The sequence below is a fragment of the Octopus sinensis genome, linkage group LG9, assembly GCF_006345805.1.
Source record: "Octopus sinensis linkage group LG9, ASM634580v1, whole genome shotgun sequence".
Taxonomy (NCBI): Eukaryota; Metazoa; Mollusca; class Cephalopoda; order Octopoda; family Octopodidae; genus Octopus; species Octopus sinensis.
In genome coordinates this window covers 30,917,093-30,930,717 of record NC_043005.1, presented here as the reverse complement: position 1 = coordinate 30,930,717, position 13,625 = coordinate 30,917,093, and the positions used below count along the sequence as shown (strand labels likewise).

Sequence of the window (13,625 nt, the reverse complement as noted above, 5' to 3'; positions counted from 1 at the left end):
TGAACCTAAGGCTCCATCCAGATTTGTCAGGTGACATGGTTACCCTCACTGGACATATCCAAAGATCATCACAGTTTAGGAGAATCTGATTTTCATGATATATGGGACATTATGTTGTTTATAGGCAAGCCACCTATTGTTCTGGTTGTTGTGTTGTGTATAGGCAAGCCACCTATTGTTCTGGTCTTGGTAGAAGTTCTTTTCATCTGAGAAAAACCAGATCAGCCTCTGCTCAACAGGATGCCTTAGCTTGTTCAGGAGTTTCTTTGCCTTTATCAAACAGTTCTCGTTGGCCTTGATTGTCAGAATTTATTCCTTGTGTCTCTTGTATGAGTGGTAGCAAAGGTCCTCATTCAGAGCCATCTTCTTGGCAACTTCCACACTCATCTCTCTCACCAAAGCCTGGATTCCCTTGCTTAGATTTTCCATCAACCTATCCTGCAGTTGTGAGATGAATTTCAGCTTGTGGATGCATTCAAAATACCTGCAGTGTCCCTTCCTGTTGGCCATGACTTTGTAGTCTCTGTAACATCTTACAGCCTTTACAGTGTTCACAGAGCATTGAGAAGCAGTCATGGTGCTCTTTTCCAATATTCAGATGGTTTTCTAGTCTTCATGTCAGCTAACTTTTTCTCACTTACAGCTTTAATCTTTATACTCTCCAATGTCTTTGTTCACCAATACATCAAGCTGTCCTTGAGAAAAGACATAAAACATTGTCAAATTTAGCCTGAACACTCTTTTTGTTTGTGTCTTCCTAGTCTTGGTATAGTGTGAGAGTTGTAAATGAGTACTGTCATACAGTAAATGAGTTGTAAATGAGTACTGTCATACAAGCAGTGTCACTCATTTCCAATATTCTGTGACAACCTGTCTGGCCATGGAGTAGTATTACCTTACTTGGAAATGGGTAAATGGTTGGCAATGAAAAGGACATCTCACTGTAGAAAATCTGCCTAAAAAAAAACTCCATCAAACTCATGCAAGCTCACAAAAGTGGATATGGAAATGATGATACATATATATTTCCAATGGTTGAGGATTAGCATCATGCTTTGAAACTTAAAGTACCAAGGAATTTGAATCAAACTGTTTTGATCCATATATACATGTTAGTAGTAGTGCTCAAGCAATCTGGCATAAATATATGAGAGAGAGAGAGACAACACACACACAGAGCTGAATTTAAAACCAGGTCCTTAGTAAATGTAGCGTTTTGAGCTTCCAAACAATTCTGTCATGGAGGGAAGTGTAATGTTCAAATAATAATAATAATGGTTTCAAATTTTGGCACAAGGCCAGTAATTTGGGGGAATGAGATAAATTGATTACATCGACCCCAGTGGTACTTAATTTATTGACTCCAAAAGGATGAAAGGCAAAGTTGACTTTGGCAGCATTTGAACTCAGACCACGAAGATGTACAAAATGCTGCTGATCATTTCGCCCAATTGCTAATGATTCTGCCAGCTTGCCACCTTAAAAATAATAATAATAATAATCCTTTCTACTAGAGGCACAAAGCCTGAAATTTGAAGGAGGAGGATAGTTGATTACATCAATACCAGTACTCAACTGGTACTTTTTTTAACAACTCCAAAAGGATGAAAGGAAAAGTCAACTTCAGCAGAATTTGAACTCAGAATGTGAAGACAGATGAAATATTGCTAAGCATTTCACCCAGCATGTTAATGATTCTGCCACTGCTTTGAAATAATGGTCTCTTATTTTGGCCCAAAACCAGATATTTCACCTTCGGTGGCTTCTGAACTCAGAACATAAAGAGCAGGAAGAAATACCACTTTAATAATAATACCAAATAGAAATAACTCTCTCTCTTTCACACACACGTGCACTTTTTTTGTTCTGGTAATGTAAAGTTTACATCATTCTAGAGTTTATTCCTGCTGCTTTTTTATCTTCAGGTGTAATTGGATGTAATTTGATGGTGTTTACCTTTATATTTATACCATGAGAAGAGTGATTATAAATGCCCTACAGGATGAAAAAAACAAGATGTGTTGAAGTGTGAAGAGTGGATAAGCTCAGAGGAATCAACAGCATGTACATATGCACAGTAAATATGTATGCATATGGTAAGTAAAACATTTGTATTTGACTCAAATGAAGCATGGAAGAAATCGCCACAGTTGCAGACTTGGCAGTATTAGGCCGATGAGGGAAATTGGTGTAAGTGATAACACATCCTCGTACCAGACTAGTTTGATAGATCTGCAAGATCTGGAGATTCCTTTGGCCATTTTTGCAATCTCCTACATTTTCATATAAGCTTAGTTGTCTTGTGAGGATGAGGGAATAAGTTTCATATGCATATTGTTCTTCCTCATTATACAAAAAAAATCTTACACTAGTTTAGAATCTGCTTTAGTATTTACTGTGTGGTTGTTAGATCATTGTCAAATTAACATCTTTTCTATATTTTGAAGGAGTGTAATTAAAGTAAATGAATTTACTCTCTGTCATTCCAATATGCTTACTCATATCCAGACATTTATTCTGTGGAGATGACTTCTCTGTAAACAATCGCTTCAGCATTAGAGACTTAATCAGCAACTTCAAGCTTAAAATAATTATATCCACAATTTCTTTCGTGTCACATTCAACTTAAACACAGATAAGCACAAGCCCTATAGTAAATAAATCTTTTAGTTTTGACATCAGGATTTCTGTAGTGATAATCTATGTATGTGAGGTTCTCTAATAACCACAATGAAGAGCAAAAATATAGGCATACAAGGACAAACACAATTAGATGATACACTGTTACATGCAAGATAAATGGGAATGTGAGCAGAAAAAGATTTGGGAGCTGCATTGATAAATTTCTTATAAACAAAACAATTGTATCTGAAATGTGTTGTGGAATTTAAACAACAGAAATAGTTGTTATTCAGTGCTTTTGTACTGTAAGTTCCTTGCAGCTGTATATTTAATGTTATTGGAAGACCATCTTTGCAATTATTTTGTCACTAAATTTTTAGTGGCTACATTATTTACTCAATTACAAACCGAAAACAGTACTGGATATGTAGTGCCTCCTTGAGCTAAAACATAACACCTTTTCATCAAACTACAAAGTATAGCTAACAAATTCTTGGTTGATAAAAGAAATGCAAATATGTTATGACACTGTAGTGATATAAAATATTAGCTCTCCCACATTGTAAATAAACAACTACTAATGATGTTGCAAAAATGATATATAATGATGTCCATAGAAAATTTTTTACCAAAGGATAAATGTACAAAAGAAATCAAATGTATCCACTCTCTTAATAGGATTGATGAAACATTCCAATAAAACTATGTGCAAATACAACAGATTCATATTGTTCCCTGTAACAGATTGAACTATGAATATTCTGTTTCAGGAAACAATTTAGGAAATATCAATCAGTATAACAGCATACATGCACCATTCTGATATGATGAACACATAAGCATGCTTTAATACATGCATACAAATATGACATTGTCTAAATTATTTGAAAGAGATCAGTTGTTTGCGTGGCTTTCATTCTGCTTCATAGGAAACACCTAAACAAAATATAGGAAAAAACATTACATATACTCAGTCACTGTATAATATGTAAAGAGTTTGATGGATGTGTGCCAGGATACATGCACCCAGGTGACATACGTAGCATGTGTGTGAAAGATAGATATGCATTTGTGTGTATGTGTGTGTGTGTGTTTTGTTTATTTTGCTTCTGAAATCATTAATACAAATAATAACAGAATGAAAAATAGAAAGTTGAAACAAATTTTTTTTTTGAAAAAAGATTTTCAATGTATATCAAATCATTTAGCAGTATTTGGTGTATAAAAGTTTCAAATTACTCCAGTCTAACCATTAAATTAAATAGAAAACCTTTTGCAGAATCCCAATGATGAAGTAAATATCAGATAGTTTTAGGAGATTATCTAATAATCTCCAACCTACAACACTGAGATGTAAATAATGAAATCAAAACATATCTATATCCAAATAACCAAGCCAGCTTGGTCATCATGAAATATAAATTGTTTCTAACAAATGTCAGCTTCTAACAGTTCATATAAATACTTTCTGACTATGAAACCAATTAAAGCTACTATCTTCGTTTTTAAGATACAAATGAATGTAAATGGAAATACTGTACAAACTCTAGTAAAATATATAAGTTACTTTTTCTGATAAATTTTTAATAAATTACAAAAAGAAAATAATGCAGTAATATATTACTTTAAAATTGTTAATTGTCTAGATAACTCTTTGTTAGATATTTCCATTAAAAGATCTGAAGTATAGAAGTACTATGCAATAACAGACTTCATTTGTAAATAATATCAAATATTCATAGGAAGATGTCAGCTTTCACATTTTAGTTCTGAACTTTCATTTTATGCCACTCTTTCATATCTTTTTAAAAGTATATAAAGTATTTTTAGGTTGCATTGAATATAGACTTAGAGATGAGAGTATAAAAATCATATGATTATATTGTTAAGATCATAGGTCAGGAAAACGTTGTGGATCTTCATGATAATCATTTGGTACTGCAAACAAGCTATCATCAAGGTCGTCAACCCACTCAAATTTAGTAAAAGTGACTGTTGCTGTGACTGTGGGGAAAACAGGCAACTCTGAAAAAAAAATAGAAAACAAATAAACTATTAAAAATCAAGATTAGGTTTTGCTTATTTCTGAATTGGAGTAGTATCATTATTTTACACTGTTTTTCACTTTGTTGTTATAGTTTAAATATTTCAACCATGGTACACTCTAACCTTCTTCAGGTGCCTGTCATATTCCTTGGAATTTTGAACCAAATGTTTCTTTTTTCTTCCCAATGGTGAGAGGCTTCATGTTCTTTCTTTTGTAATTAAAGGCTCCAATATGGTGTTCATCTCTATGAGATTATCAATGTCCAGAATAGTGATGTTGAAAGTTCTTCAACATACTATTTTTAAATAAATAGTGTGATATATCAGAAAATGATTTAATTGAACCATTTTTTTCTTTCTCATATATAAGTTTTAAATCCAAATACTGTTGGGATATTTTTGCCGCTATCTTTTTTATTTATTCTAAAGCAGCAGAGTATTTTTGCATTATTTTCCACAATGACAACTCCAAATTGAAAATAGTTTGCAATTATATAAAGAGCTAAAGATTCACTTTTTATTTCATCATTTGGAATTCTTTCATCTTAATGAAAGCACACATTTTCAATGAATACAAAAATTGATCCCGATGAGAGGCAAGAAACTCCTTTTCACCCCAGTGAACAAGTATCACCAAAATACTGCAATCAAGCAATTGACCATAAATCTATATTTGCTTTAACATAGTGCAATACTTGTACTATGTTGGAACAAGTTTTCTGTGTTTAAAGTGTGATAACGAATCATCTAAAGCCTCATTCTTAGCACAGTTCTATTCAGTGGGTCTGCCAGATTCTTGAGAGAGCACTTACAAGATCATTAAAATCACTTACTCTTCATTGCAGAGACACCCAGCCTTGCTCGGGATTAAAATGGCATACTTTTTTAATTGTTTTACTTGTTTTTGTCATGTGACTGCAGCCATGCTGGAGCACCGCATTTGGTTGAACAAAATCAACCACAGAATTTATTCTTTATAAGGCTAGTACTTATTCTATCAGTGTCTTTTGCCGAACCACTAAGTTACAGTTGTCAAGCAATGGTGGGGGAATAAACACAGACACACTCACATGCACACAAATATAAACATGTGTATGAAACCCATTCACAAGGCTTTGATCGGCCTGAGGCTATAATATATATATGTGTGTGTGTATATATATATATATATATATATATATATATATAATCTCCATATGAATATATATATATATATATATATATATATATACTCACACACGTATACACACACACACACATATATATATACATACACACATACACATATATGTGGATATATAGTGAGAATTTACAAAAAACAAAAGATGGGTGTGTAAACAACAAACAGATGTATTAGTTTAACGCTTGGGAAGTGAGAAAGTCTTTTACATTTCGAGCCTACGCTCTTCGACAGAAAGGAACACAAAAATAAAGAGGAAGAGAAAATAGAAAAAGATTTAGTGGCTAACGATCTATCATGGCAAATGCCAGACAGATGGGGTCACACAGGAGAGCTTAGGAGAAGGGTAGATAATAAAGTAGTGGTGCTCCCAAAACGAAGGTGCATGTGAGTGTGAATGTACCTGTAGAAGGGGGCTAGTGATATTGACGTGTGCGTGTGTAGATGTAGGTGCTTGGAACTGGTCAGTGCTAGTATGTTCACTGTTGTGGGTGGTGGGAAGTGTTCAGTGCTAGTGTGTTAGATGTGATGTGATTGCAGCAGTCTTTCAGATTTTTCTTACAGAACTCTGAATGTTGGACTTCTAAACAGGCCTTTCTCAAGACTCTTAAAGCCAGGAACTTTTCAGCATCCCCTTGTATGTATGTGTGTATATATATATATGCACACACGTGTCTGTGTATATATATATATATATACATGCACACACATGTTTACATCCCCATAACTTAATGGTTCAGGAAAAGAGACCAATAGAATAACATGCTAAGGTTATCTCTATAGATTTTCTATAGAAATTATAGCTAGCAGTTATTTTGTTATGACATTTCATCAATAGAATAAATTCCAGTTTTATATATATGTTTGACTAAACCCTTCAAGGTAGTACCCTAGCATGACCCCAATCCAATGACTGAAACAAATAAAAGATAAAAGAATACATAATGTTCTTAATGGACTTACCAAGTTTTACGGGAAAACCATCCGGTAATTTGGTCATCATAAACTCCCTCAACTTTTGAAATTGTTTAAAAGGAGCAATAACTTCAAGTACATCCAATAACCTATAAAATATAATTGACAAATTAAGTGAATCTATGTAAAATCATTATTGTTTAATTTTAGTTTATTTCAATTTGTTTATCTCCATTACCTTTAATAAATTTTACAAAGTATAAAAAAGCAGTATTAAAATCAAAGAAAAATCCAGTTAGATTTTAAAATGAAATAAAAACATATGAAAGAATAATCAAAAATGCACTATCAAGACGGAACAAAACAGTCTACAACTCTTGACATCTTCTTTACATCATCACATCTGAGAATTTGTTTCCATTTTTGTTTTAGTTGAAATCAGTCAAACCTAGCAGCTAGATAATTGTTGCTTTTGGACCAACATTTCATGGTAATTACTTATATTAAAGAACAGGAATCATAATAACGATCAATTTTATTTATCTTGGTTTGTAGGTGCTACTTTGAATTTTTAAATTCCTGCTCTTGTACAAATGATTATTATTCTATATCCAAAATTCATTAACATTTTCTTCTCAGAAGACTCCACTGAAATCTATTAAGGTCTGGAAAATATCTGTAAATGATATTCAATTTATTCTATTTTCAATAGTTAGTCAAAAAGTAATTACAGGTACAACATTGACTTTCTAGACATTGATAGTCTGGATCCTCTTATAATTTGCACTAATTTATGAGCAGGAACTTCAAATCCTTCTGGCTGCCAGACTAGTTTACTGGGTGCACACAGATGGCACTTACTTTGATGGTTTACACTACACTTGCTTGTGGCTGATACCTCAATTCTGTGAGATTCTTAGCCTATTTTTCTTAAATTTAATCCCACCTCTGGCTTCTAACAAAGATGAGAGGGACACTGAAGACTAATCCATATTGATTCAAGAGAAAGTTCAACTGTTAAAAAAAACTGAACTTTGGTGCAGAAGATTTGTGAAAATTATGGTCTCAGTAAATCAACTGATAGGGAAGCAAAGGGAAAAACTATTGAAATTCTCTAGAGACAGTGATTGCAGGAAGCAAATGCACATTAGAAAAACAATGAAATCTAGTAAGAGTAGTGATCCTGATCAAATGATGATGGAATGGTTTCAACAACATTCAAGTGATGGAGTAAAATTATCAGGTACAATGATAATAGAGCAGGCTCAGTTGTTCCACAAAGAATTTAAGCTAGAATATGAGTGCAATTGTACTGAAGGATGGCTTCACAGATTTAAGAAGTGTCATGGAATTTCCTTCAATAAAGTGTGTGGAGAAAAATGATCAGCAAGCCATGAAGGATCTGCTGAGTGTGTGGATGAATATAAATCCATTTAGCTTTAGCTTAATTACTGCTACTTAGTGTGTCTTCAATTAATTTACTCAATCTGAGTACTGTTCTTGTGCAATATGGTGACATAGCCATAGAATTTGCAACTTCTCTAACAGTTTTAAGTCAATGTTTAATAAGTTTCCGCTTAAATGCTCTTATAGCAAGGCTTAGATTTGAATCCACATGGGTTCAGTAATGAGAAATAGGCCATAGCATATCAGGTGACTTGCCCTGAACTCTGATGAATAGTATTTCAGTTGTTATCACATGATCAATAGAAGTTTCCATGCGCTTTCTGCCAAAACATTGCTATAGATTGATTATTTACTTTTGTTTATCAATTCAAGAGTTTCAAATAAGAATGGTAGAGACTAATCACTATGAAAAATTATGAACAAAGAAAAAAGGAAGACAAACAGGATAAAATTAGAGCAAGTTCACTAGATATATAATTGGTATAATACTAAGCTATATATTGATATCATATAATATTGGCTAATTTTATATGATGATATTTAAATAACTTTATATTTTATTTGTATTTACCTGAAATTAGGGTAATTTTTAAAGAAATTTTGTAATAGATTTGTGGAAGAACATTTTAAATTGTGTTTAAAACACCTCTTAAAAATATTGATAAATAAAAAAAGTTAGAACTGTTTTACAAAACTGGTTTAAATTCACAAATTATAAAATATATAATTTGGATCAAATAGATGTGTATTTTATTTAAATAATAATAACAGAAAGGCTAAACAACTACTCATCAGTTATATAGAGACTGATTGCTTACAGCAAAATACTATAATTCTCCATGGTATCTGTTAGTTGCTAGGTCAATGACTGTTAAGTGTTAATCCCAACAACACATACCAGAAACAGCATATAATCTGTCAACTTGTCATCTGGTGAATAAATATTCTATGACTACAGCAGGTATGACACTGTGATAGAAAAAGTCTAAATAAAAATACAAAATACTCAAGAAAATATACAAATGAAATTGTTTTCCGAGATAACTGAAATTTTGTAATTTGTTTTCAGTAGAAAAAACAAAACAAAACAAAATTGTAACATTTTGCTTAGTAAAATATTAGTTGCCTAAGTTCTCTTGTTTTATAAAAGTGCTTTTTACAAATATAAAATTTCCACTATTTTCAATAAGATTTAAAAGAAATAATAATTCTAATATTTAAATTTTAGGAAATTAAAACTTACGCTTCAACTGCCATTGGAAAATCTTCACTCTAAAATAAAGCAAACAGATACAGTATCATTTTCACAATTCAAGGAAAACAGTAAAGAAAAACTTTCAAAATTTAAAATAAAATATCAAGATTAATTTATTACAGGGGAAATTATAGATATATAAATTAAAAATATTCATCTTTATCTTACTAAAAAAAGAAAAGTTAAATTTATATTCTCAGTGGAGGAATTTTTTTAAAAGAGAAAATAAATATTTAAAAGAATTATTATGAACATTGTGGATATTTTCTTTAAATTAGGCTTCAGAATATGTATCTCCATAAGACAGAACCAGTAAATAATTAGAAATGATTAATATGTGCAGTTTGATAACTTAAGTGAAGATAGAAATATAAAAACATAAGGTTCATAGTCTATAAAAGTAATGGTTATACAGCTTAAAGGTGGGTTGTATTTATTAACAAATTCTTTAAGAGTGCTACTGATTAAACATTTTTATGGCTGAATGTTCTCCCAATCACAACATAGACTGGTACATTTTACTATTCCACTGATACAAGAGTTTGGCTGCAACAGGACAAAGGACTTGTGCTTCAAGATGGGTTACCTGCATGCAACAAAATAGGTTTGAACTTGTGAGCTCAAATCTATTGTTTGCTTCTTTCTTTTTGGGCCTAGTTTTTACAGCTGAATTTTTGTTCTGCTACCAGCTATTTTACAACATAAATTGGATGTAATTTGTTATACTACCAGTACTACACAGACTGTCTGCAGCAAGAGTAAAGGAATCCTCTACCTTGCATTAGTTTTCATGGGCATCTTTCAACACAAAACTCTTTTAGATTCACTCCACCTTTTACAGGGATTGCAACAGCCTCTGTGAAGGAAGTTTGTTCAGAACTTGATTGTCCTAATCTACTCATCAATGAAGAAGTCCTTCCTGTGCATCAGAAATGTACACCTGCTTCTTTCAGAAAATATTCATCTGTCATGATTTGTCTGCTATACACAACAGTGTGCATGGTCAGTTAAGAAGGAAAAGATAGAGCCCTTCAATTTACTTTTGAAAATGTTCCAGATTGCCTTGTATCTATTTCAGGCCTTTACTTGGATTGAAAGGAGTATGAGATTCAAGTAACAATGGACTTACAAACAATTCACTGCAAATAAACCCCAAAAGTACAACATAAAATCTTTTTGGATTATGTGATACAAATATAGATGTTTACAATATTTTGATCTACTTTGACTTCAGGATCTGTGTTCAGGTGTTTGAGGTATTGAAGTCAAAGTAGATCAAAATATTGTAAACATCTCCTATATTTGTATCAAACACCTGAACACAGATCCTGAAGTGGACAAACTATTAAAACCTTTGATATACTCATTCAGCCACTTGTAAAAATCTATCTATGCAGATAGATTTTTTAATACTACCTAGTAGCTGAGAGAACTTTTGCGGTCAAACGAACTAATTACATGGGTACAGTAAATATAGCCACAGAAGTTTCCAACAAGACTCAAACAATTCACTAAAACACAGAGAGCACAAATTCATCTGTGCTTTTTAGGGATAAGAAGGTAAAAAAGTTGGTGGCAATAACATCATCTTACATCTACTCCAATTGTAATCTTAAGAGGTGGTATTAAACTGGCTGTCATTGATAAGTTCGACAGAAATATGAATAAGTATAATAAATTAGACCAAATGGTGAACTGGTATGGAATCCACAACAGGCATAGAATAAAATATTGAAGACTGTTTTTATAGGTCATTGAAGTTGCTCAATATAATGCACTTATTCTCTTCATTATGTTCAGCACAAATGTTACCAAAAAAATATACCTTCAAACCCTGCAAAACAAGGCTTAGTTCACCAGCTTTATGAAGAGGCAATAATGCACCTGATTAAACAAACACATGATTATTGTTTTGCATGTAGATGCAAAATTTCCTTTGCACATTCTTTAAAAAGAATGCAAGGTACACTTCTTCAATATTATAATGCAAAGCAGAGATAGTGTAGTGTTTGCACTTATTTTTATTATAGTGGTTGCACAAACAAAACACACCTCCATCCAAAAAAATGCTTTTATAAGCATCATATAAAAGTGTGCAGGTAATCACAACTTCTGGCATAACTTTCTTATTCCTTCATGGATTTTTTAAAGACTTTCATGATTGTGTAAACCCACATGCAATTGGATCATGCAATCTGCGTTTACTCATAAAAGATGAAAATTCAAAAGGTAATTAGTTCACTTGCCATAGACTTGCAATATCACTAAAAATGCACTATATTATTTTCTGAATCTACATTAAATTACTTGTATTTGTTGAATAATATGCAGGGTTCATCCATAACTGGCCATGTAAATAAGGGATATCAAAATCTAATACATCTACAAATATAAGCAGAGGGACAAAATTCTTGAAAACATAATACTTTTATTAAATAGTTTAACCCTTTTGATACTGGCCTGCTCATGTTAATTTATATTTCAAACACTGGCTAAATATTATAACTAATATTTGTCAGTCAGGAATTTAAAGTTAATAGTTGTGTGGTTAAAATGCCACCTAAATCAAATTCTGTCAATTATTACAGTATATACCATACTGAACCCCTAGCCCCAAGTATGACTAAATTACAAATTTCTCAACAGTTGGGCAAGAGGAACATTGGGCTTGTATAACTCAAAGCAGCTTGACAAAGAAAGAGATGATGAAGGTTCAAAATAAATTTACATGGTATTCTAAATGAATACTTACCATAGCAACAGTTGCTTTGTAGGTTTTACTATTTTCTTTTGATATCGGAGTACGTCCTAAACAAGGAAATTTGCCAGGAAAGGAATGTATGTATTCTCCCCATTTTACACATGGCTTTGGCGGTGGAGCCAAAGAACAACGCCTTTCTGGTTGCTATACAAACGAGAAAGTTTATAAGAATTAAATATGTAGTAACAAATTCAATACTGAATAATTTAGCTTCTCAAACAGGGTTTGGTTCCACATTCACACAACATTTGACATTTGAAAGGATACCTACCTAATTGTATTTTAACACTGATTTAATACAAGTCAATCACAACAGACCAGTTCCATCTATCTTACTAAGATCAAGGATTTTCAAAAATAGAAGATATGACTGAAAATCATTACTGAAATTTTACTGAAAACATTTTTGTTAACAGAATCAATTACCTTATTTTATCGCATGATCACATTACTGATCAGGCTATCAGATGTTGTTACACATCACTGGTCACAATGTGCTTTTGCATTGTTTTAGCCTTCAAATGATGCCACTCTGCTGGCTAGGTGAGCAGGCCATCAATCTCCACTGATTGAAGGGGGACTGGAGCAATGTGAGTGAGGTGTTTTGCTCAAGAACACATGCCGCCCAATAAGGGAATCAAACTCACAATCACTAGATCATGAGTGCAACAGCCTAACCACTAAGTCTTCACACTTTATTTTATATAACTATTTTTTTTCATTTATTTTATATCACTTTATATATTATTTATTTTATATAAATATTTTTTTTTGTTTTTCCATGTTGACAAATAAGGAGTGGTATAGACTATTGTTCAGCCTTAGGTCAGCCTTGATACAACATAATGATCAAAAGTTTTTCAGCTTTCACTGTACTGTTCCTTCGTAGACCTATAGTGTCTAATGTATCCTTTCATTACTAGAACACAATTATGTACTTCTATTTTTCACTCTGGGTATTCAGTATAATATTGGTTAGCCTAAACAACCAAAGTGTACCATGGGAAAGTCAAGTTGAGTGTATTCTTGGAGCTTTATTTGTTATATAAGTTTTGGTAGTGAGACAAGGCTACTAAAACTGAAACAGAAAATTAAAAAAAGACAAAGTTTGGAAAAGAGAGGAAACTATCTGATATATTACACAAACAAGTAATGATATGATAGGGATTCATTTCATTCAATATTTTGCCTTCAGAACTAAATCATTAGCATATGTCATTGTCTATACCAAGTATTATTAATAAAACACATTTACTAAAAAAAAAAAATATATATATATATTTTTACCTTTCCAGTCTGTCCTATATCATCCATGATCGCTCCTTTGCAGAAATTTTCATGAAGAGCTTTATTTCTCTGTAAATCTTCTAAAGTTAAATGTTCTCGTCTTTAGATAGAATGAATGAAAAGAGATAAAAAGTCATATAAGTCTATCAATA

At 32.1% G+C, this 13,625-nt stretch overlaps 1 protein-coding gene across 1 annotated transcript in view; it reads right to left on the bottom strand.

The window, feature by feature from the left end:
* Positions 1–2,435: 2,435 nt before the first annotated feature.
* LOC115215743 (ankyrin repeat domain-containing protein 13C-A) overlaps positions 2,436–13,625 on the bottom strand; it is a 61,518-nt gene continuing 50,328 nt past the window's right edge. The window contains exons 9-13 of the mRNA XM_029785036.2: positions 13,474–13,573; positions 12,178–12,330; positions 9,414–9,442; positions 6,812–6,912; positions 2,436–4,647 (exon numbers count right to left, since the gene is read on the bottom strand). Coding sequence (XP_029640896.1) covers positions 4,514–4,647; positions 6,812–6,912; positions 9,414–9,442; positions 12,178–12,330; positions 13,474–13,573 — 517 coding nt within the window. The 3' untranslated portion in view covers positions 2,436–4,513. The remainder of the gene's footprint in view (positions 4,648–6,811; positions 6,913–9,413; positions 9,443–12,177; positions 12,331–13,473; positions 13,574–13,625) is intronic.